The 25,627-nt window shown below is 40.7% G+C and overlaps 2 protein-coding genes across 2 annotated transcripts in view; one reads left to right on the forward strand and one right to left on the reverse strand.

Annotated features, from left to right (window-relative positions):
• Positions 1-3,793: 3,793 nt before the first annotated feature.
• Positions 3,794-23,020, reverse strand: TWF1 (twinfilin actin binding protein 1). The gene is made up of 9 exons (XM_055711851.1): positions 22,880-23,020; positions 19,512-19,589; positions 16,831-17,009; positions 15,481-15,576; positions 12,794-12,898; positions 9,562-9,687; positions 9,246-9,396; positions 8,709-8,830; positions 3,794-7,019 (listed from the first exon to the last, which is right to left on the reverse strand). Exons 1-9 carry the CDS (start codon positions 22,902-22,904, stop codon positions 6,852-6,854), a joined length of 1,050 nt encoding a protein of 349 aa, XP_055567826.1. The 5' UTR covers positions 22,905-23,020; the 3' UTR covers positions 3,794-6,851.
• Positions 23,021-23,198: 178 nt separating this feature from the next.
• Positions 23,199-25,627, forward strand: part of TMEM117 (transmembrane protein 117) — a 234,591-nt gene continuing 232,162 nt past the window's right edge. Inside the window, exon 1 of the mRNA XM_005444020.4 lies at positions 23,199-23,402. The gene's annotated coding sequence lies outside the window, so the exon portion shown is untranslated. The remainder of the gene's footprint in view (positions 23,403-25,627) is intronic.

Raw genomic sequence — 25,627 nt, forward strand, 5'->3', positions numbered from 1 at the left:
ACAGCTCTGGACCTGGTCTCGTGCAGAAAAAAACCTGCTGTAAAGCTAAATCAGAATAAAATCTGCTGCAGCCATTCTTCAGTTCCAAGTATCTCCAGGTGTTACGTGAAGGCTTCTTATTAGATCACGTCTGCTTGTTACTATTACCTGGAGCCAGAATACATCCATAGTGTTCTCCTCAAGTGTTTGCTGTAGTAACTCTGCAGTCACCATGGTTCACCCTGGTGCAGTAGAACAATTTTGTTTATGCACCTGCTGTGGTGTTCGAACTGTTAGGAGAAACTTAGCAACAAGTGTTTGAGTTCCTGTTCTTCTGTTGTATTAGACCAGACTATTGGCAATGCTGCTGTCAGTACCTAAGTTTTGGCAGTAGTTTTCCCTCATGCACTAAAAATTAAGCATGTTGGCTAACATTTCATAGAAGAAAACAAGTTTTGAACTTTTCTAGTAGCTGACTATTGTTTCCTTTATTGCCTGCAAAAACATGAAACTATACTATGGTCCATACCACTTTGTATTAATTACTATAGTGAAGCTTTCCAGGACACAAATCAGTAACTTGAGTCAGTCAAGTTCTTTGAGAGTAAAGGTATGATCTTGTTCCAAAGAACTGGAGGTCAGAAAAAATTTGGTATGGTTCCTGGTGGATGAAGAGAGCTCTGCCTGGGAGATTTTCTTGGGATAGAATAGGGCTAATATGGCTGGCGTACACCCAGCTGCAGTGGGGAAGGTACTGTTGAGGGCATCTGAGGATCACTATCCTTGGTGAAAAAGCCAACCTTTTGCGTGTTAAAGATCTAGAAAACTGTAACAAAGCAATTTAGTCACCCCCAGAAGGAAGTGTGAATGAAAAATATGAAAAATGAATGGATGAAGCCCTCTATAGACAAATAGGGGCAGCCTCATATTCACAAGCCTTGGTCCTTGTGGGGGGCTTTAATCATACAAATACCTGTTGGAGGGACCACACAGCAGGGCACAAGCAATCCAGGATGTTCCTGGAATTCATTGATGGTAACTTCCTTCCCCAAGTAAGAGAGGAGCTGGACCTTGTTCTCACCAAGAAGGGTGGGTTGGGGGGGAATGTGAAGCTAAAGGGCAGCACTGGCTGTAGTGACCATGACATGGTGGAGCTCATGATCCTTAGGGCAGTGGGGACGTCAGGAGAGCAGAATTTGGCCTCTTCAGGGATCTGCTTGGTAGGGTACCAGGGGATAAAGCCCCAGGGGGAAGAGTGGCTCAAGAAATCTGGTTGATACTCAAGGATCACCTCCTCAAAGCTCAGCAGCGATGCATCCCAACAAAGAGGAAGTCAGGCAAAAACACCAGGAGGCCTGTGTGGATGACCAAGGAGCTCCTGGACAAACTCAAGCACAAAAAGAAAGCCTACAGAGGGTGGAAGCAAGGACAGGTAGCCTGGGAGGAATACAGAGAAACTGTCTTGAGTAGTCAGGGATCAAGTTAAAGCGCTGGTGGAATTAAGTCTGGCCAGGGACATCAAGGGCCACAAGAAAAGATTCTACAGGCATGCCAGTGATAAAAGGAAGGCTAGGAAAAATGTGGGCCCTCTGGAAGGAAACTGCAGACCTAGTTGCCTGGGATATGGAGAAGGCTGAGGTACTCTGACTTTTTTTGCCTCAGTCTTCACTGACAAGTGCTCCAGCGATGACGCCCTGGTCACAGAAGGCAAAGGCAGGGACTGGGAGAATGACGAACCACCCACTGCAGGAGACCAGCAGTGGGACTGGTGCTGTTTAATAACTTTGTCAGCAACACGGACAGCGGGATTGAGCATACTCTCTGCAAGTTTGCCAACGGCACCCAGCTGTGTGGTGCAGTCAACACGCTGGAGGGAAGGGATGCCATCCAGAAGGACCTTAACAGGCTTCAGAGGTGGGCCCATGCCAGCCTCATGAATTCCAACAAGGCCAAGTGCAAGGTCCTGCATGTGGGTCAAAACAATTCCAAGCACAAATACAGGCTGGGCAGAGAATCGATTGAGAGCAGCCCTGAGAAGGACGGGAGGGGTGCTGGTTGACAAGAAGCATGAGCAACAGGTCAAGGGAGGTGATTCTCCCACTCTGCTGTCATGGTATCCCACCTGTAGTAGTACATCCAGATCTGGAGCCCCCAGCATAAGAAGGACATGGACCTGTTGGTGCAAGTCCAGAGGGCCACAAGGATGATCAGAGGGCTGGAGCACCTCTCCTCTGAAGACAGGCTGAGAGAGTTGGGGTTGTTCAACCTGCAGAAGAGAAGGTTCCGGGAAGACTTTACAGTGGCCTTCCAGTACTGAAAGAGGGCCTACAAGAAAGCTGGAGAGGGAGTTTTGACAAGGGTATGGAGCAACAGAACAAGGGAGAATGGCTTTAAATGAAAAGAGGGCACATTTAAATTAGCTGTTGGGAAGAAATTCTTTACCAAGGATGATGAGGCACTGGAACAGGTTGCCCGGAGAAGCTGTGGATGCTCCCCCCTGGAAGTGTTCAAGGCCAGGCTGGATGGGGCTTTGAGCAACCCGGTCTAGTGGAAGGTGTCCCTGCCCATGGCAGGGGGTTGGAACTAGATGATCTTTAAGGTCATTCTTGTGATGCTAAATAGCAAAAGTGATTTATTACAATTGCAACTGAGACTCTAGAAAGCAGCAAGATAAAACCAGATGCTATTAAGCCGAAGAAAATTGCTGTTAAGGAAACCTCTTACAAAGGACAACAGTCCTCGCCATGGCTGCAGCAGGAGGTAACAGAACAGCTGTTCTGTCAGACTAGAAATGTGTGCACAGCCCTGCGGACAAGAGCCATTAGTGGCTGCTGAGGAAAGAATGCAAGTACAGGACATGTAGGTAGACATACTGCATTGGAGTATCATGGCTTTGGCAGTTTGCAGCTCATTAACATTGAAAAGTTGATGAGGTCTTCATTATTAAGCCTCCATCAAATTTTCTTTGATCCGTTGCCTTTTTTAGCCAACACACCTTTTACCAGCCATAGTATTTCATCTTACTTAAATGGGAAGAATTACCTCATCTTTATATTAGGCTAGTCAGCTGAGTTTTATTTAACACCCACTGTCCAAAAGGCAAATAAAACTGCTTCTGATATTCATGGCCACATAGAGGCCACCTAGCCTATTCACTACTCTTCCCTTCCTACAAGAGGAAGAGGAGCAATAGCTTTGTTCCAATATAGTACTTTCACCAATATTATTCTCTTAAATCCTAGTTCAATACATCTTCAAATTTCCTTCTTTCAACTACAAAATTGCCACATCATCAATTTTCCCATGGGGATGTGTTGCCAGGACAGTTAAAAGCCAAACCATTAAATATTCTTTTCAGCATGAATTTTGAGGGCAATAGGAAGTCCTCAAGCAAACTACTTTCAATTTAGAAAAAAAAAAAACCAACAAAAACATTAATGGAACATCATTTGAGTAGTTTAATTATACTGCTTCATGCTGAGCAAGTAACAAAACTGTTAAATTACTAATCAACTACAGCATTTTAAAAGGACAGAAGAACTTTTTGAAGGGCCTTACTATTGAAAGCATAAAACCTCAAGAGATGAACACACTTGGATCCTGCCTCTCTTCTGCTTCCATAAGGCAACAGGAAAGTAGCTGTTTCTAACATACTGATTTTCCTCCAGTAGCAAAAGCCAGGAATTCTGTTTCTTAGATCCTGCAAATCACTTTTTCTGCACTGCTTTCTAATCTTGCAGGAACTGCCTATTACTTATACATCATGATCTTATAATATAGATCTTTGTTAAAGAGACACCAGACAACACCAAACTAAAGCATCAACCTTTAATTATAAAGTAAATTACAAAATATATAAGGTAAACTTAGTTAATTTTAGCATCTGAAGGTGGCTTTCATTGAATACATAAGACCATAAATCAGAAGTTTCCTTTATTTGCAGTGTGTTTATCCAAGTAATAGAGTAATCATTACCTTGATTATTTTTAACAAACCTGGGACAGAAGTGTTTTAAGAGATCAAATTCTCCCTACTACCTTGCAACATAAACATCTAGAAAATAGTTACCTGTCATATTAACTATTTAATAGCTTGTGAGTTAACTGCAAGCAGCTGCATTGCTCTTGGGCTTTATGAAGTCCAACAACAATTTGAATGGACACTTTCAATTATTAGATTACCACAGACAGTTAAAGGAATAACTTTCATTAATGTCCTTGTTTTGTGCTGGCTCCGAACATTCATTAACAGTAGTAATGTTATGTGAGGCAACTACGCAGATGTAAACGTGATAGATCTTACAAAAAGATCAGATACTTCTTATTGCTTTATTAGGAGAATAGCTACAAGAGGCCTGGAGAGGCAGTCGCAGTGCAAGACTTCATACAATTCTCTTTTAGGGGAAAGGCAAGGGGGAAATGTGCTCAGGACAGGACACTCTGCTGGCTGGCCAGGGGTTTGTATACCCACATGGAATATTTTCAAGTAAGATGACTTACAATGTTTGGCTTGGGCCGAACTCTAAAGCAGTTCATTATAAATGCCCTCACATAATCACTTAACCAGCTCTCATCATCCTCCACATTAAGCTTTCTACCTCTTATCCTCACCTGCCTAGGGCAGGATTAGGAAAAAAAACCAACCCAAAACACAATATGCACATAACCATATCACGTCCAACTTAATTATTTAAACATCTGGTATTAAAAATCTGAACTTCTTTACTGACTCGTATAAGTCTAAAAATGTATGTGCACTCTTGGTATGGCTGAAGCATGGGCAGGAATACTGAATTCAAACAAAAACCCCTCTAGCAGTAATTTTTAATTATGCTATACTCAAAGGTTTTCCTTAACAAAACAAAAACAAACCACACCCCAAAGTGAATTAGGTGTGCTGAAAAGATTCAGAGTTCAACTAAAAATACACTTAATCACAGCCTGCAGTGAGCAGCACACACATTAACCATGTTTGAAAAACAACGACACTTGCCTGACAGGTAGTACATAGAAGAAACACTTCAAGGACTGGCTCCTTGCCCTAGAGAAAGAAAGCAAGAAGCAGAAAAAAACCACTAGCTAAGGGCAAGCAGGAGATTAGCTAAGGATCAAGAGCGATTCAACTGGATTGATGTAGTGTATAAGATTAAATGAAAAAAGCTGAGGTGTCAAATTTATACTGCATATAAAAAAACACAGTAAACCCAACAACTCTTGCAATCTTCATATTACATAGTGCAATCTCAGATGTCAATAACAAGCTAGTATCTTCAATCAAAATAATATATAAGATAAAACAAATTTTATCAGGAACTAGTAGTGTCAAAGCATTATCTCCTTACTAGGTTAAAATCTATCTTCCACCAGGTAAACACGTGATCCAGCTACAAAATGTGTACACCCAGCACCTATGATACTATGCAGTGAACTCAAAGACTAGCAACTCCCATATAGCTTTAAAAACTAAAAATTCAAAACCCACAAAGCTCACATACAAGACACTAAAAAGCAAGTCCCCAACTGGGGAATATAATCTATCCACTAGTATTTGACTCATTACACAATTTTAAATATTTAAGGTCATCCAATACTTGATTGCCACATCTAATTCTTGTTTAATCCACTTACTAAAATCATCTATTTTTCCTTTTCATATTAGATGCATTACTCGTGGTTCAATAAAGTTTAAACTCTTCTGGCTGATTTTAGTATTTTGGAAAAGGGAAGCAGCGGGGACAGGGGGGGAAGACAAAATCCTAACCAGGTGCTGCTGCCAGCAGTTATTCAAGACCTAGTTGGATTTTGTTACAGATTTAAGTTACTATTAAAGTTCAAACATTTAGGAAAAGTCATTTTCAGAATACCTTGAAAATTAAAATTGCAGTTGATACTGTAAACATATTGGGAAACATATTGGGATCTCAAAAATAACTCACTATTATGAAACAAGTCTATTTCAATTCTTACACAGTTTTAGATCCAAATGCACAGATAATCAATTATTTATTAGAAACTTTAAGCATATTGCTTTGAAAGCAGCTCCATAATCTACTGAGTATACTCAAACTCATGCACTATTAATCACCTTTTACTTGGTCATTCAGTGCTTAATATGTAAGGCTTACAAGTGGTATAGAAGTCTGGAAAAGCTACAGTGATTTTATGTCAAATTTCTTTAAAAGAAAATCCCACAAAATTAGTTGTAAATTTGAAATGACCATGCTTTTGTGTGGGAAAATATCCAGGTATTCCTGAACACTTAGATTAATTGATGGATAACTAATTCTAGTTTATCTTTTTTATTAAAAAAAAACCCACCCTAACAACCAAAACCAAATCAAACAACAACAAAACCCAACAATGTGTCATGTCAAAACCAGAAGAAAACCTTCTACTGTAAGAGCTACAAGGAAAAATAAAGGATTTTTCAGAGACAGTGCTATGTAGTCCTTCAGCTCTTCTCACATGACAAGTCTTACGGGTTTCAATAGGCTACTCGTAAGAATACAGGTTTGTTATCTAGGCATACAGGTACAACTTACCCACAGAATATATGGGCTTAATAGTCTTATGTCTGCAAAGTTTATGATCACATGTATAGCTTTGAATAATGGATTCTAATAAAATAAAAGGACACTAGCTTAGATTTCCTCTTCTAGCTTTAAAACAATTAGCTCTTCCACATGTCACAGAACATGGTCAACAAATATAATCATGTAACAATATAAAAAGTGCTGAGGTTAGAAGAGAGAAGTGTAAAAAGAGCCTTTTTCCCCCCCTAGTATCTATGAATGGAATGATTTCAGTTCATTACCAAAAGCCAGAATTTAATTTCTTACTGTAATACTTTATAACAAATGAAAAAAACAGTTTCTAATCACTAGTTTCAGTCTCTGCTGGACCTCTAATCAGTCTTCGTATTCCTCTCTTCCCTGCAGGACCTTTTGGTTTAGCAAAACTTTGTTTGTAAGCATGTTGTTTCGGATGAACCTCTTCATATAGGAAGTCAGCAGTTAACTCATCACCATTATCTATTTCAATCTGGGAAAAACAAAAATGCAACATTTATCATATTCATCTTAAAGACATATTTTAAAACATTTTGAAATTTTGCTGAAGCTCTCAATATGATATCAAAACCGTATGTGCAGTAATGTTCAGAGTCTAGCATGAAATGTTCTCCAACTTGTGCCTAATGCCCTGAGCAATTCTGGATAGTTTTTCCTGAGAATTCAGTATATTCTTACCAGTATTAAGTGTGATCTGACTTAATAATTTTTCCTGAAATATAAGCACAACTACACAGTACATATGCCAAGAAACTTCTGTCCCAAGCTTTAGCACAGCGTACATGTTCATACTAAGAGCACACATTCCACGTGGAAACAAGTACTTATCTGTAAAGGAACTTCCTTAAGAAAATACAAGAGAGCAGCATGCGGATCTTTCCAAACTACAATTTCCTTTCTTTATTCTTCCCTCTAAAATAAAAACTTTCCATTGACCCAATGTAACCTCCACGTTTTAAGAATTACATTTTTTCACTAAAATGTGCTTTAAACACTAATTGTAAAAGAAATGTGCATATATACTGTTGTCGTTTGAGATAAAAGGGGAAGAGTATGAACAGCTTATATGATTAGGTGGCTACTGCAGCTCAGCAAGTATTCAAGCCAGGGAAAAGCAAAAGTCAGTTTAATGAACAAAAGCGGGGGGGTGGTTTTTAAGATTTAAGCATATAAACCTGCATGGAAAGAAAATACTATTCTCAAGCCAAACTCCACTGTTTTGAATTGCAGAGATTTAGAATTCAGAGAAATGTTTTGGCCCTGCTCTGCTAAGCATTCAACACTTCATGGCCTGCAAACCACAGCACTTGACAGACTGGCCAGCCACGGTATTGCTGTTACAAATACATCCTTCAGAAATATGTTGATGGGAATTTCAGAAGTCACATGATGTATTTATTTCATTGTAGAAAGAAAATTTATGAGAAATAATTACATATAAAACCACATAGTAATAATTACTTCATTCATGACACCTCCGTAAAAATGGTTCATATTAACTCCGCTATTTTTTAGGTAGAAATAATCCCCACAGAAACAAAGCCTCAAAGTTTTTCTACATTTACAGCACAAGTGTTAAGAATGTAACCGTAGGTCACATATTCCACAAATGGACTGTTCTTGTGGTACCTACTCTGGAAGTGAGAAGCAACACTACTGCATAGTAGTAAAACCAACACAGCATCAAAAGATCAGCTTACTTGCAAATCCTTCTCTGCCCCATCAAGAACTCCTAAGATAGCAGTTTTAAGTTCCAGAACTGCAGCTTGAAATTATTTTGAAAATCCTTAAATAACCTTGGCTTTAAAAGAACTTACTGTTCAACAACAGCGATGTGTTGTGGTCCAAAATATGACACGCCTTTTAGTAAGAAATCACATTAGTTCTAAATAGTCTTTCAGAGTACTCTCAAACACTCCCTTGATGCACAAGGATATGTTTGTTAAAGCTATGAAAGTGTAGAAATTATGAACCAGAGAAAAGCTTCCATGACTTTATATCTGGAGCTTTATTAAGAAGTATTTCTTGTTCAGGACAAACTTTAAGAGTTACATAACACTTTTTATAGTTTAAGAGAAGGTGGTGGAAGAGACAGTTACAATTAGATATTAAGAAGGGTACAGAGGGATGGAGAAAATACCGGTATACCCAGCGCACTTACCTTTCTAATTATCTGCATCCACAACTGTCCTTCTACAATTTCTAACAGTGGGCTTTTGCAACTAGAGTAGAGCATTCGTTCTCTTATACTACAGGTATACCCTGGCATAGAGTAGATGAAAACTGCAGGAAAAAAACACAAATCAGACCGTAACTACATTCCATCAAAACCTGTATCATAAAATCATTTACAGCAGAGGTGCACTGCAAATCAACTATGCAGTCTGAAAGGGAAAAATGTAACAATTCTGGATCTTTTTTGCTTAAGCATTTCATTTCAAATGGGGGATGAGCAAATGGCCAGTATCTTTGTTTTCACATGACGACTGATTTATGGGTGTTCATAATCAAAAGGGATAGCTCGCTGCTTTCTAAACATAAGGACTCTTCAGAAGTCAGTTTCACAACACGACAACTCTGAAATTTATGATCATGCCGACAGACATAACTTTTATGACACGTCTTTCTCTCTGCCTTAAAATTACTAAAGTACTTGAAACAAGCCAATGACAATTCATATTGGGAAATTTTCTCATACCTATGGATTCCAAATAGTCTCCTTCATGGGCATGCTTATATAAGAAAAAGTGGTAACGCGCAGCATCCTTTGGAATTCTTTTTGGCAAGTCCTTAAGTTCAGTATGAAGTGTGTTGGCCAAAATAATTGTTTCATTTTTCATATCAATTTGCTGTTAACAAAGCAAACCTGAATACAGTTAATACACAGAAAGAAAACCAGAGAACATGACAAGATAGAAAAATAAAACTGAATTAATAATTTATCAGTGTACATTGATGTGTGGGTAATCTATTTTATACTCACTATTAAAAAAGTTAAAGTATTTTATACTTGCCAGTTGTACATAATTGAGTTTCTTATTTTTCAATTTCTCCAAAGCTTGAATAGCTTCTTTAGCAATGGGGAATGCTACTCCTTGCAATGTTTGATGCTTGCTATCTACACCAACGTCTGTCTGTACCTGGAACGCAAGTCAACTGAGATGTAAACAGAAACTTTTGCAAGCATTCATTTGGTTTCATATTATAACTAACAATGCATCTATTATAACTAACAATGCATTGCATATGGTTACACTCGGAGTAAGCAGTAGCTATTTCAAGAATAAAATACCCTAAACCATCATCCCCATATACCACAGATTTGGATTTTTTAATTTACAGGTCATGTTGGTTCCTAACCTGGGAACAGGTTCGTACCTCTGAAATGGCTAGCTCTGCAAAGCCAACAGAATCAATCCAGGGAAAACTGGCTCAAGTGCCAGAGAAGAAGCTCCCAGTTAAATTCTGGTATAAAGATACAGTAAGCCAGGAGGAGAGAGCTTAATTTTCATATGCTGTGTTATACTTTTGAACTGACAATATTGCTTATGAACTCTGTTGTATCTTCAAAAATTTTAGATCAAAACATACAGATGTCATTTCTAGGGAGTCAAAATTCTTGGAGGAAGAGAGAAATTATATCTTATGAGACAAGCGTATCTTCTTGAAGGAAAAGCAAACAACTACCCTCCCTCCTGCTTCAACACCCTCACCCCAAAAGCCTATACACAAAAGAAAGCACAAAAACCAAACTAACAAAATCTTAATTTTTCACTTCTAGGAGATCTAACACACAGTAAAAGAAAATCCAGGGTAACTGCAAGCTAGACAATTGCTCATAATTCAGTTACAGTAGTCACAAATTATTTGAGAGAAAAGAACAGTTATTTTAAACCCTGAACTTGCTGTCTATTAGCTTTTGAATATACTGACTTGCTTTTATAATTTCACAAATACATTTAACATTGGTTATGAAGCAGCAAAAGTCAGAAAAGTGTACCAAATGGAAAGTGCTGTTCTTAGATCTATTAACTAGAAGATGGTCAGCTCTAATTAAAAAGTGATGCTAATGAAATATGAAGCAAACTGATAAAAAATAAAAACCAAAGATACTTCGGGCAACACTAAATTACACTCCACATTTTAAGGAACTGCTTGTCAGCAACAAGGAAAGAGGAGAAGAAAGCAGGTGGAAGAGCTTACTTTTGTATAAAGATAGGTAAATTTATGAAGAAGGTTATAGAAAAATTATCTGCAAAATATATCTGCATAAAAGCCTACTAATAAACACAGACATCACAAAAATAATAAACCATAGTAAAATACCATACTATACAAAACATATTACAATACAAGTAGAAAAAAACCAAACATAAAAGCAATCTGTGAAGTGTGGGGACAGGCAAGGGAAGAAAGTAAACCAGCATACCTCAAGATTTAAGAAAATGAAAAAATCTATTAGTCCATGCTGCAGCATATTTCAGACCATTAAAACAAAACAAAACACCGAAGTCACTTAAAAATATTTATATTCATACTGTAAGATCTGTTAGTGATGGCTGCTTAGTAGCAGATAAAATGGCAGATGAAATATCCTATGCATAAATGTAAAGTAACATATGCAAGAGGAGAAAAAACCCCTGGCTTTTACACCCTTCCTAGATTTCTGCTGTTGTTCACTCAGGGACCTGACAGCAGACGAGATGATCCTTTGATCTAACCCAGTAAAATACTTCTTAATGTAATTATGAAAAAATATACATATGGAAACCTCAAATTTGAAATTTTTTTTTTTAATCAGAAGCTTTTCGTTTTCTGAGTCTAATGACAGTCTTCATAATGGTGGAAACAATGAAGACAGAAATCATAAGTTAATGTATTGCAAGATGCTTCAAACAAAGCCAAAATGGCAGCAATCTACAGTTTACATATCTCTGAAAAGCACAGCTATTGCTGCTGAAGTTTCATAATAGCATGTAAAGTTCTAGTCTGCATGAATCAGCTGTTAAACACAATGTATGTCGTACATAAGAGATAATACTAATACCAGAAGTGATCACTGATACCACAGAGGTTTTACATTCATTAGCGGGTTGTTTTTTTTTTTTAAAGCTGTCCAAGTAAAATGCAGTGTCTGATGATGATGAATGCATTTCTACAATGGATTAATCAAATTAGACATGGAAAATACAAAAGACGTCACTGAGAAAAAAAAAAAATCAATAAAGTTGTAGCAAAAAGCACAGCAGAGTGAAAACTTAAGAGAAGATACAGAGATGCGTTTAACACTGTTGTTTCTGCAGCTGAATACCAGCAAACAAAACACAGTTCACGTGTACCAAGCCTAAACAACTAATAAGATCAGCACATGACCCATTTTAACACATGTCTGAACACAAACAGTGATCAAGTGAAGGAAATGTCAGAAAAGAATCCTCCGAAACTTTTCACTCACTAGCTAGCTGGCAATCATCAAATTATTTGGTTAAAGGCATTTATTAGAGGTTTTTCTATAAAGCATATGCAGCAAAAGCAAATCAGTCTCTTAAAAGGACTAGATACTTTTTCTGGATTTCTATTTTATTTTTATTGGAATTCCATTCACTTCCTCTCAGTCTTAAAAGACAATTGCACTAGTGCTGGAAGCTAAGTACATTTCCTCCAGGAGCAAGGCTGCTGAAATACTCCCGGCAATCATTCACTGCAACAGTTGCTACTTTGTGTTTTCTCTACAGTTTCTGCCACCATGGGAAATGTATGTGGCAATCACAGAATGGTAGAGGTTGGAAGGAACCTCCAGAGGTCATATTGTCCAACCCCCCTGCTCAAGCAGGGCCACCTACAGCCAGTTGCCCACCTATCTGTCCAGACAGCTTTTGAGTATCTCCAAGATGGAGGCTCCGCAACCTCTCTGGGCAGACTGTGCAGGGCTCAGTCACTCTTCACAGTGAAACACACCCAGTGATAGTAAAAGTAAAAGCACATTACGGGCCAAAGTCGCAATAATTAAGGTCTGCAGTTGCGAGGCCCCTGACTCAGACACTAGGCCTTGCAAACTCAGCAAGATCATGCCACTTCAACACCAGCCATCACCATCCTGCAGTCTCAAGTCATTGAGAAATAAATTTACATTCTCATCCACTCGGACTTTCCATTTTCTGTTCTGCCAGGTTTTCTTCCCTACAATATGTTTGTAACTCTGTCTGTACTCAGTTTCCCACCCATGCTCAAAGACATTGTAGGTACCTCATTAATCTTTATTTGTCGAAGTTCCTCTTCTGCTGCAGTCAGAGGTGCAGGGGAGGACTGTGATATCAAATATTTTTTATATCCATTCAGTGAAACATCATCCTGGAAGCACAGTATCAATACTGATCATTTTTGGATAGCAAAAGTTTTCTTCAAAGATGTTCTATGCAACATAAAAAAAGCAGTTACCTCCCACACAGTTATGGTCATTTTATTTGAATGGATTACAAGTGTAGGTGCATTTGCAAATTCAGCTTATTTTCCTGTACAGCAGGGTTCACTGGGCTGCTCTTGTACCGAATTGCACCATGGGCAGCATTTCTAGAATCAGTCCCCAATTACATTGCCAATTCAAAAATCATCATTAATGAAGACTGTGTGCATGAAGTTATTCAGCCTTCTTGGACAAAACCTCACAGAACTGCCACAATTCTTATAAATAACAAAATTACTTAATTCTAATTAACAATAAAAATTGTAATAAATAGGTTTTTTAAAAAAAATCTATTTTCTTATAAAATTGGCGTGCTCAGACTGGTAGCTTATTGATATTTTCTACCTAAAAGGAGACAAAAATGCTACCTCAGGACAGGCAGTAAGCACATGATACTCCAAGTAGTTTAGGATGCAGTGTGACAGAAGTGATGAATTCTGATAATGACTTTGGGAAATTTGTTATTACTCTGTGTCAGTTCTGGCCCTCTCCAAAGAGGTTGATAACAGAGGCAAGTACTACTGTGGTTTTATTATTAAGGTGGTCACTCAGAAAAGGGCAGGACTTCATGCAATCATCTGAATATGATTTTATCCTCAAGTTCAGAGGAGCAAGAGAAAGCTCCTTTTTAGCTCTTCCCTTTCTGAAACAGACAGACTTTCCCAAACACAATTTCTAGTATCAATATTCCATTATGTCTTGTTTCAGAAGCCTAGAGGTATTGAGGTTAATACCTCTGTGAAGTAGCAGGTGGAGGCATAACCAAGTTCCACCAGGATAACAGAGTTGGTTGCAACTAAACCATCCTTGTGTCTAACAAAATAAAGACAGAGTAACCCACTGGATGCTGACGACCAAGATTCTGAGTGAGGTTTGTGACTTGAGTACCTCGAAGAACCTGTAATTTTTGCAGAGATGAACATGAGAGGACAGCTACTATGAAGAAGTTTATAAAGACACTGAAACCAACAATTTAGAGATACGTTAACCTGTAACATAATGAACTTGGAAAAAGTGAGTTACATTGACTTTATCTTCTAAGTGCCCCAAGCATACTGAAATAATAGTAACAGACAAATGTAATGCTCCTTCCTTACAACTGAGAAGGAAGCTCAGATTTGGCCTGAGTTGTAGGGCTAGATGCAAATTCTGCGTATTACACAGACTGCTAATGGTTTGGTGCAAGTGGCAGTAAGAGATTAGTTGATTGAATGGGCAAGAAAAAAAATAACATGACCTCTACCAGTAAACCCTTTCAGCAACTCGATTATCTGTTTCTCTAGAATACAACTTCTCCACAAAGGTTTGTTAGTGTGTTAGGATAATGAAGCCTCCATCACAGGTTATTGCTGAATATAACAAACTATTTACTCAGTGAGCAGCAGAATTACAACCCTCACTTCCTTATAGACTTGTGCGCCTGCCAAAACAGCCTGTGTCTCTTCCACAGCTTTTTCCCTACTGCAGTATTTTCTACTTGTCCACAAACCTCCAGCTCCTTCCCTTCCTTCAGCAGCAGCTCCCTGTATCAATAGTGGCAGTGCTCTGGTTCAGATTTGTGCGTATGATGAACTAATTAACAGGCTAAACAGAAGATATCTGCTGTGGTCCCTCTGTCTTTGCTGAAGGAGGAAAAGGCAAATGATAATTTGAATCTTTAAGTAATTATCAGTTGTAATGAAAGCTATAGAAATTCTGTGTCTTCGAGAACTCTAACTTGCATTTTTTTAAAACTGGCAATGGATTAAAAAGTCAAGACTGTCTGATGACTGCCTGACAAGTAGAGAGACATCACAATCCCAAAGACACAAAGGTAATGCAATAGCCTCATATTTCCTTATGTGCACAGCAATTGCAGGATTTTCAACGTCCCTCAGAAGCTTGTGAGACTTCACACATGCACCTTCCAATTACCTTACCATTAGTGAACAGTCAACTACTAGAATTTCCATTGAACGACTCAGTAGCTACTAAAATTCTGTTTCCATAGGTTAAGATGGCAGCCACAGACTTGAGTTACATTTTATGGTACACACAGCTCAGTATTTGGTTTAAGACAAAAACATTTGTTTTCAGATGTTGACAGCTTACAGATTGGTCTTCTATCCCACTTCTGATCCAGAACCATACATCCAAAATGGCTTGTGTATAACAACTGGCCTGAAAGTTACCGTTCCAGCTTTTAAAGGATTCACATGCATGCAGTGAGATTAAGAGATCCTCCTATTATTCTTAGATTAGATTTCATAACCATTTGAAACAAGGACTTCTTAGCCTGAAGTTGTCAAATATACTTAGTTTCCTGTTCAAATGACAGCAATCACATTTTAACATTGGACTAATACACATAGCTTTTAATTCTTTTTCTCCTTAATCAAAAAGGAGCGGAAACATAAATTCATTCCAGTGACATCAGCTACTGTATTTAGTATGTAAAATCAATGTGTGGACTTCAAAAAGGAAAACATACCTGTACTGTTCCAAATACTTCATCCTTAATATGACCACCTCCAAATTCTTTCTTGAGTGTTGCTCGGGTTGCTGCATACAACATTTTTTGACGAACCTAGCATATTACAAAACAGTGTTGTTTTAGTTTGGGTTCTTTTTTTTTTCTTTGGTGTAGACAGAGGATCTAGCATGTTGGTGTACCAATGCCATTAACACCTTTCTTGAACAAATATTGAAGTGTTGAAACTGTATTATGAAGGTGTAATTCTTAATACCTGCAGTGAGCTCTGGATCACAATACTAACACATGCTATTAAATTCTCAAGGGCAGGATACTAGGCAGTATTATCAAATTAATTCCAGAACTAAATTGCAGCTTTAGTAAGAGTATGAGCTTTTTCTAAAAACCCTCAACATAATCTTTACTAATTTTAAATGGGAAAACCCACAACTGTTAAAATCTTTTGTCACTGATCTGTGTACTAATGGATACAACACACAGAGTATGAGCAGACTGCAAATAACTCATTATTATTTTTTATTTGATAGTGACTCCAGATAATTTTGGTTTAACTACGGAGTGGAAAAATGAAATTTTCTGGAAGTAGAAGATCTAATAATGTTTGCTCCCCATCAACTTGTATCTAAGATAGTCACATACTTACTCCTCTCTCTTCCCACCTTATTTCACTGTCACACCATCCTCACCACAATACCTCACCTTTTCCACCTAATCTCTTCTATGCACTCCAGCTCTTGGTGTCTTACTATTTCCTAATTCTAGTGAAAGTAGTAGGAATATTGGAACAGCTTTACTTTCTGTCTTATCTCACATTCCCAGAACCTGTACACAGTATCTTAGTTTCTCCTAGGAATCCTTAACTCTAACCTCAGTTCTGTCCCACGTTCTCTAACTACTGACTATATACAAAAACAGTATATTCTGTGGCAGGTCGCAGATCCATGACTGCCAGCTGGGCAGCCAGGAAGCCAAACAGAATAAACAGCTTGAGCTCAGGCTATAATCTTTCTCTCTAGATAACACCCACTGAGATTTCTGTCCTATATTCTTCCATGAATTTTCATGAAATATTGACAGAAAAATAGACAAACAAATAGGGCAAAACCACTGTCTTGATCCCTCCACTCAGGCTAGAAAGAAATTGCATCAGCTGTACTCCATCTAGACCCACTGATACTGCTCCTCGATCAGCTTCAAGAAAGATCTTTTCTTAGTTTTCTTGGGGGAAAGTGAAGGGAAAGTTGGGGAATGCTTAATTCCTCAAACCCTTTTCCTTCATATCTAGGATTCAGATCAAACGGCACTGTTGAAAAATCATTAACATGAAGTCTGACGACTGTTACTTACAGGAGAGTGATCAGGTGACCATGCAATGAAGATCCATTCATATCCTTGAGCATTCTGAGAATCTAATCTGTATAATATATAACATGGCTGCTTGTCTTCAAGAAGGGGAAGGACAAAGGAATCGTAATCCTTTTCCCATGATCCAACTGGCCGCCTAGAGGATCCCACAACAAGCTGCTCTATAACCAATAACCAAAGCTACAGGTTACCAACAATGCAGCTAATACTGTTTTTCAAAATTAGCAATTACAATGAACAGTTTTAATCAGATGCTTCGTCTTTTCATCATTATATCCTCAAGAATGGAAGTCAAGAACAGTCAGTGTGAAAGTGGCTGAATTCCTACAAAAACTGTGTATGTTAAAACCCTAACTTACTTTAATCTAAATATAAATAGGTGAGAAGTAATGTGCTGGTTGTCATCAACTTCTTTGATCTGAAGGGATAAGACTGATGCGGTTTTAGCGTGAAGAGAAATAAAAACTGTCTTCTGCCAGTTAATTTTTAAATTGGAATATTAAGTAGAAACAAGACGAGAGTAAGGTTTTAAATGTTAGACTTAGAATTACTGATGCTCTTGCTATAACATATTAGTGTTTGTTCCCATTATAAGGAGTCTATAATTCAGTTATACAGTGAAAAGAGTTTGGAATGAATGAGTACGTTTGCACCAATCACTTTAACTTGACTATGTAAGTAGATAAACTTCTTTCTAATACAGCTTCATAATTACGGTCTCTTTAAATGACTGAAGTTGTTTATTATGTATAATTGGCTTAAGCCTGTATATAGTACTTCAGATGAGATTTGATAACGTGAACAGCTATAGCAACAAGATTTTTCTCTTACTTATAAATCACATCTCAGCTTCCAAAAGGAAGTATTAGCATAGTGTCTTTCAAAACATTTATCAGCTTCCCAATAAATACAAGCCCCTACAATCAAAACAGAAATACCTGGTTTAAATGGGATCCTACAACAGTTTAAGGACCATCACAGTAACTAGTATATAAAATACCTCTTGAAAGTCTAGGACCTAAATTCTAACACTTCAGATGAAAGCATGACAGTACACAAATGCCTCTACAGCAAAACTTTCAGAGCAAGGCACTCTACCACAGTACGTCACAGAACATGAACAGTTCAGGGAAAGGATGTTTGGCCCTTCTCTGAATTAGATGTAAAGTAGCTGTAGTTGTCCACTTACACGTGCGTATTCAGAATGTACTTGCCAGTTCTGAGTTCTAGGTGGCTTCACACTCACTTGGATTTAAGATAGAAAAGTACAATCACAGGAACTCTACTGCCCAGCAGCAAACCTCTTCTCTTATTAACACAGACTAGCAGAACCCAATTTTACTATCACGTGCTGATTAAGGGCAGTTGCTGAAAGCTCCTGCAGACAGATGAGGCAACTGTCTCTCTTCCAGTATTCTGGGAGTTTTAGAGGTTTCTTTTTGAACTGTGGAAAATAGTATCAAAGACTGGATTCTGATTCTACATAGAGACAAAACACATATATATACACACACATTCACACACAAAAGAAAAAAAATAACATCTTCCCTTTGTATCTTATTTCTAGGCTTCATTTCATATATAAAGTAGCATACACACAAAACCATATCGTTTTACCTTGCGTAATGGGGGAAAAAAAAATTCAATGGTATGCCAGCATTTGCTAGCTTGTTCTAGTGAGACTTTACCACAGTGACCTGCCTATAATATTACTACTGCCACTTCCTTAAGAAAAGCAACATTAAAGTCAGAAGACTTCCTAGGAAAAGCAGACACAAAGAAGCTGAACGGGAGGTAATTTACCTCACAATAAAAGTATGTATGTACATGTACATACATGTATCTTACACAGCTAACAGGTATTTCAGTGTACTGTAAATGCACGAAGTCTGGAAAAACCAAAAAAACCCAAGGTGTGCATTTGATGCACTTGAAAAGATGGACTAAACCATCAAGTCTCATACAATCAACCAGCATTGCTATTAAAAAAAAATAATAATCATGATGCATTCTACCTTGCAATGTTTGCAGCCTTGATTACTTGCCAAGAAGTTCAAAGACTAAAATCAAGTTCTGCAAGAAATTACATAATTTTATATTTGTACATATATGTGAGATTTAAGGAACAGTTTTAGCTTTGAAAATTTGTACAAAGTTACAGACTTTTAAAGGTATTTTCTATGTAGCTAGATTACTACTTAAACATCTGCTTTAATAGGACTTTCTACTGCAGCCGATCCCAATATAAAAGGCAAATAACATTTATACTTCATCTAAAGTGACGAGCTTCTGTGTAAGAATCTCTGTCTAATGAAAGTAACTGAAGTGTCAAAAATTACACAGGTGTGGACTTTTTTTCCTCTGTTTTCTTTAGTAAGAAGGTAAGAGTAAGCTCATTTGTATTATCTGTATGAAATACACAGCAGCTCTTGGTAAAATGTGAAATGACATTTGGAAGAAAAATTCAAATCCAAAAATACAGTAGTACCATACTGAAAAGCACAGCATCACCAAAACTTAAATCTTACCTTCAGTATATGAAAGACCTTAGTAACATTAACTCTTGCAGAGTTTTGTTTTTTAAACAATTGTACATGTAGGTCATTAAAACAACCAGGAAAATATCTAAAAGTATCAGAGAAAAAGATTAAACTTTGACTAACCATTGTCAATGACTATTTTTAAAAGCCTGTACTGTCCATTTCTGGCTCCAACAAAGGTGTCTTTAACACTTCCACTAGCTGAAAAAGAGAAAACAAAAGTAATCAAATGAACACATTTCACTTTCCTAGGACAAAGAATATTCACGAAGGTAAGAACAACACTGGAAAAGCATACAACTGACCCTTCACTACAAAGCTGGACTGAAAAAGGAACATGGGAGCGATGTTCCGTCTATGCTGCATACTGTTCCAGTCACCAGCATGCCACAAAAAGATGACCGGCAACATTACAAAATAGCCCTGCTTTCTAGCATACTGCATGATTTTCAACATTGTGAAAATTAAGGGTGACATCACATCATCACTCTCAGATTTCAGAGTTAACACAGCAACACAGTAAAAATATGACGCATCTCAGATGACAATAGCTTCATGAAATCTGCAGGCTTAGTACAACCTTTTAGACAGAAACATTACACCTGCCAGGAAAATATTAGAGCTTGTCTGGCAGAAGTACCGGTCTTTCCGGCGGACACCGGTATTCTGAAGAATACCAGTGAAGGCCAGCTGCCACCCGTTGCTTGTCTTTCATATGATCTTATCTCTTTGTATCTAACCCGATAACATTGTTCAGACCTCGACCTATCACAACAGGATAGCTTTATAATGAATTTACAAAGAAGTAACTAAACATATTTTCAAATGTCCACAATTCACATTGACACAACACGGTAAACACGACAGACCCACTTCTCTAAGCACACTGAAAAACTGTGCTTCAGTCATGTGAAGATCATTCTTATCTCAACGGCTCTGCTTTGCTAAATAATCCGAGCGCAAATCAGTTTAATTATACTGTAGACTGGGGGTTGCACAGCATTTATTGAGAAGCATTTACTGCAAGCTGGTCCTTTAAAGTAATCCCACAGCACAGTATCAGCAAAACAAACATCCAGCCATGAAACAAATAAAATGGATTATTTATAGTCAGGTTGAGGCCAACTGAACAGATGGTCAGATGGTATCCAGCAACATGACTGCACATACTCAAAACACTGTAAATTTATGCCCCTTGAAGGGATGCCCAGGCCCGTTCTGAAAGTCCAAATGGCATGGGAGGGAAAAGGGGGATGTTAAGCAAACTGAACTGTGCCAGTCCAACCTCAGCTTCATCTCAGCATCTTCCCACTAATCAGTGCAGACCCTTGCTGTAATTTGCTGCCAACTTTTCTAATCATCTCTGCCAGTCCTCATCATTCCATTCAGCGTGCAAACGTTGTGCCTCTTTCTAGACTTTCTGGTTCCCCCAGGACCATTTTTTGTCCTCTTCATCATCTTTTTGTTCTTTATTCTCTTGTTTCAACCCTGTACACCAAAACAAGACCAAAATACAGCAGTCCCTGCACCAATACCAGAACTGTGACAGGTCCTGAAGTAAAACTGAGACAAGACATTTCTGAAAACATCTCACTATCAAATGACCTATGCTTTTCTTCCGCATAAAGGTTTTAAAATTCACAACAGAGTGATATTATTTTCTACTTAAACTTCCTGCATAGCAGAGACCTACCAACTTAAAATTTGGGTTTATTTCACAAATATTTTACAGGGATTATAATTTTAAAATTATTTAGAAGACTGTGAACATATTCTAGTGGTTTTTCCCCACAGCTCAATGCATTCTGCAACTTCCTACACTATTTATCTGCACTGGCCTGTTTGAAAGCCCAGTCCTTTTAGCAACTGCCTGGTACATATCGCTGTCCCCATGACTTCATTTCTGCTTCCAGAAAAGAGCAGCCCATGCTGCCAAATCTTGCGATTGTTTATGACTGACAGTAGCCCGTTTGTAGCTAAAGCCAGCAATGGCACAACAAGTGCTACTTCTCTTCCAAATTGCAGAAGCGGATGGTTTGCTGCAAACAGGGCTCCTGATTAGCGCCTGCCGGGGCAGGATCTGCGCAGGAAAGCTGCCGAGTTCTCCACAGCTCTCCCCAGAGGACAAAAGATTCTCAGAGCCAAGGAGAGCAGCAGAAGAGGCTTAGCCACTCTTCTTGCTTGTGGCAAGCAACAGGATATTCTTCTGCTCCTCCCTCCAGCATTGCCAGAACAGACAACAAGGGAATCAAGAGCCACTATAGCTTTTTTCCCAGACTGGGGACAACTGTTATCCCACATGCATCCCCAGCCTGAGAAGAACTTAAAAAAAGAAGGAGCAAGAAAAGAGCAAAGATGGGCGTGCTGGGGTAGGAAGCGAAGTGAGATGAAAGGTGCAGACCAGGTGCTGCCAGCGGGCAAAGAAGGGAACAAGAGAGCAATAAAGAGCTGCTGTGGCTGGGACAAAAGTCACCTTCAACAATAGATACGGGAAAGCAGGCAAAGTACATGATACTAGTCACCGAACAAGCAGGCTGCGGAAACAGAGACAGCAGAACCCGACACACCCCCGTAATCCTGCAGTGTAATCCTTGCTTAGCAATTCCATGATTCCGGGGGGGGGGGGGCCGGTAACGCTGAGTAACAACACACTGCCTTCCTCTAATTGCTCCTCGTACCCTCCAAGCCCTGGAAGCATCGGGGCGGGAGGGGACGGGGCCCCGTCCCCCTTGTCTCCTTTGCGCCTCCAGTGATGGGCTTTTTAGTGGGCTTCCCTAGCCCGAGGCTCCCGGTTCTCCTCAGGGCTCCCACTGCAAGGCAGGGGGCAGCGCCCCTCGCCATTCCCGGTGCTGTCCGACCCATCCCGGCCCCCGCTGCGCCGACCCCGGGCAGGCGACAGCTCCTCCTTGGGGCGGGAGGTGCCCCGGGAGCCGCCGCAGCCCCGGCTCCCCCTCACGGCTCACCCCGCCGCAGCGGGACAACCTGCGCTCGGGGAAGTTACCCGAGCCAAGGGGGTGGCCTCCTCGCCATCGATGGGCTTCTGCGGTGAGCAGCTCTGCCCGGCAGGCTCCCTGCCGCTCCGAGGCGGACAGGCGCGGTCAGCCGTGCGGATAAGCCCGGCACCTCTTCGCCTGAGCGGGGGCGAGCCTCCGGGGTCGACCCAGGGGAGCGGCGGCCGCCCGGGGACGAAGCCAGCAGCGGCTTCCCCGCGCTGAGCTCGCCACCCCCCCGCCAACCCTCGCCGAAAAGGACGGGCTCCTCCAGCAGCGAACAAAGAGCGCGGCAGGGGAGAAAACGCCGCCGCGAACGGCCCGTTAAACGGCCACAACGCCCACCGCGCCCTAGCCCGACCGGCGGGGAAGGGCGCTGCGCCCGGCCGGCCGGCGCGGGGAGAGGAGGGAAGGAGGGCCGGGCTGGCCGGAGGGCAGGTGGGCACCGCGGGGCGCGGCGGGGGGCGGCGGTCCGCGCCCGCGGGGGGAGCCGCGCGGTACCTTGGATGCCGGTCTGGTGGGACATGTCGCACCGCCACTCGCCGCGCTCAGGGCAGCGCCGTCTGCCGCGTCCCAGCCCGGCCGCGCACACGTGACGCGCCGCCGCCACTCAGCGGCCGGGAGGGAGCGCAGCGCCTTCCGGGCCCCGCCGGCCCGGGCCGGCCCCAGGGCCCCGGCCGCGGGCAGCGCTGCTGCCCCCTACAGCGGAGCCCCCGCCGGGCCGCTCCGCAGGGCCGCCCGGCGCCGCACCTCTCCTCTGCCCGCCCCCCTGCGGCGCCCCCGGGCGGCTGCTCTGGGTGCTGCACAACGGGGACGCGGGGCAGCCCTGTCCGGGCCGTCGCCCTCTTCACCGGCCGCCCCGCGGCCTGTGGCCGGCCTCCCTGGCGGAAAGGGACGGGCGGCCCACGGGGCTGCGTGTTCGCCGAAGTACTGAAAAATGACTGAGGTGAATTAAGTTCGTCTCTGGGAATCTGTCGTGGAGTCCTCCCGCTCTTGCTTGCAGCAGCAGCGAGGGCGCCGCAAGGTGGGACTGGCTGCTGGTGTGAGCTGTGGGTTTGCAGGGAGCCGTCACCCGGTAAAGAGCACAGAGGTGAGGGCAGAGCCCAGAGCCACGGCTCAAGCCCTTGCCCCTTACAAGGCAGTCTTTCTCTGTCAATTTTGCATTGTTTGCTACTTGGTGGCACTGCATCGACAGAAATAGCGAAGATTTCTCCTCTTTCAGCATGGCTCTGGCAGTTGAGGCACTTGTCCGTGTTGGCAAGGCATGGCTCCAGGCAGACCAAGGGTGTACCCCCTTCTCAGTCAGGCCTATCCAAAGGCCTTTGCACCTTTTCAACCTGTGTTGATAAAGTTTCCCTAAACTTTTTCTTTTAAAGTTCCCAGTGAAGGACAGTCCTGTGTCATGAATTTAAGCATGCTCTGAATGAGCTTTTTGTAGCTGTCTTTCACAGGCATGTCGGCATACAGGCTGAGAAGCACCGTCCTCTTAACAACCAAAAGTTGGCTACTGTCTCCTCTTTAAAATTGGCTTCTGTGTCCTGTGGTCTGTGTTTTTAGTCCATGCTGTGGTCTGGATTAGATGTCACAGGTGAAATGTGTGGGTGATGTAGATCTAACAGGGCTGTGAGCACTTAATGTAAAATTCTGATTCTGACAGTCCCTTCAGATTTATGCGTCACTGTTCAACCTGAGAACAAAAGAAATGCTGTAACAGAGCATGCCAAGTTGCTAGCCCAGTGGACCAGGCAAGAATAGGAGAGTAAGGCACTCTTCCCTGGCTCACCTGACCTGCCTCCAGCGTGCTGCAGCTCAGGAATTTTTGAAGCCAGCTGTGTTCATAGATGTGGGTGCCTGCACTTTGCCAGATCCCCAGTTTAAAGAAGTGAGGGATTTAGTGTCCTGTTTGGGATATGTGAACTCGCACTGTAACTGTAGTACGTGAGCTGTTGCTGTGTAATGCTAGTCTGGCAAATACAAAGTCACTATGGAGACATGTCACCAACTAGTGAGCTGGGACTAACTGCAAGGACTGCAGCAGCTGGGTAAACGGAGAAGCTGCAGTTTATCTTTCTTCTAGCAAGAAGGTCGAAAGACAAGGAAAAGGCTTCATGTAAAACCAAGAAATGAGAGACCGGTGAGGAGGTGCCTCCCAGATACCCAGAGGTCAGCTCTATTATAAGCCTCCAGCAGCATGGAGGTTATAAAAAAAATGAAGCAACTCTTGGAGAAGAACCTTCCCAGGAGGAAAAGGGTAGTAGAGATCCAGCCAGAGTGGCAACCAAGGATGTGGTGCTATCATGATTACTTTAAATCATTTGAGCCTAAGCCTGCCACTGGTCCTATGTTCTTGGTTCCTCCTGTGTTGTGTTAGTGTTTGTAAAGGATGGATTTACCTGAACATTTCTGAGGGAAAAGGAGATTTTCCTTAATAGACAGATGTCCTGAAAAGACAGATCAGTTCCTTGGTCCAGTTAGTCGTGTGTCCCCAGGAGCACTACTAGTGACACAATGTGGTTAAAAGGATGTGTAGCTAAGACTGTGGAACTGTGTTTTCAGTGGAAACCCATGCTTAGATGGGAAATATCAGAGTGATATGAGACTATAATGACTGCCATCATATTCAGATCACCTTGTCTATGAGGTCACATCACATCAATTCCCACCAGCCTGTCCACAGGGTTTTGAAGTACAGAAGTGGGATCTTAATGCCTGCTTCATATGAAACAAAGCTGGTACACATTGGCATTTCATAGCACCTTTTTGGCAAAAAGACAAACTGAAGGTCTAAAGTATTTTTTTGAAATCTCAGCATCACAAATATTTTCCTATATTACAGTGTTTGATGTTTGACAAAGAAGAGATGTTGCACAGAAACAAACACTTGGGGATTTTATGTCCATTGAAGATGCCAGAACTTCTGAATTGTGTACTTCAGAGTCTTACTAAAATGTTTTTGACTATTAAACTGCTATCCAAATCATAAGACTGTCAAGATAAGAATAGGGAGGTTTATTTTTTAGCATATTCATTAAGTAACATTTGTCCTTTTATTAGTTATAGTTTCTTCCCTATGCTTGAATAATTTTTTCCAGTATATGTTAGGTTTTGTATCTAAGTAAGGCTGCAATTGTTTTGGTGGAAACAGCATATTGCACTTCCCCAAATTTTAGTAAGATTCTTTTAACTGAGTAACAAATGACATTTAATAAAAATAAATATTTTTAATAGACTTTGGTACAGCATTTTTTT

The sequence above is a fragment of the Falco cherrug genome, chromosome 5, assembly GCF_023634085.1.
Source record: "Falco cherrug isolate bFalChe1 chromosome 5, bFalChe1.pri, whole genome shotgun sequence".
NCBI lineage: Eukaryota > Metazoa > Chordata > Aves > Falconiformes > Falconidae > Falco > Falco cherrug.

Coding starts and splice junctions, on each gene's coding strand:
- TWF1 (XM_055711851.1), bottom strand. CDS start 22,904: ATGTCCCACCAGACCGGCATCCAAG. Junction 12,899..15,480: donor AAGTATTTGGAACAGTACAG/GTATGTTTTCCT, acceptor CTGTGCTTCCAG/GATGATGTTTCACTGAATGG. Junction 9,688..12,793: donor GACAAATAAAGATTAATGAG/GTACCTACAATG, acceptor CTTGCGTTCCAG/GTACAGACAGACGTTGGTGT.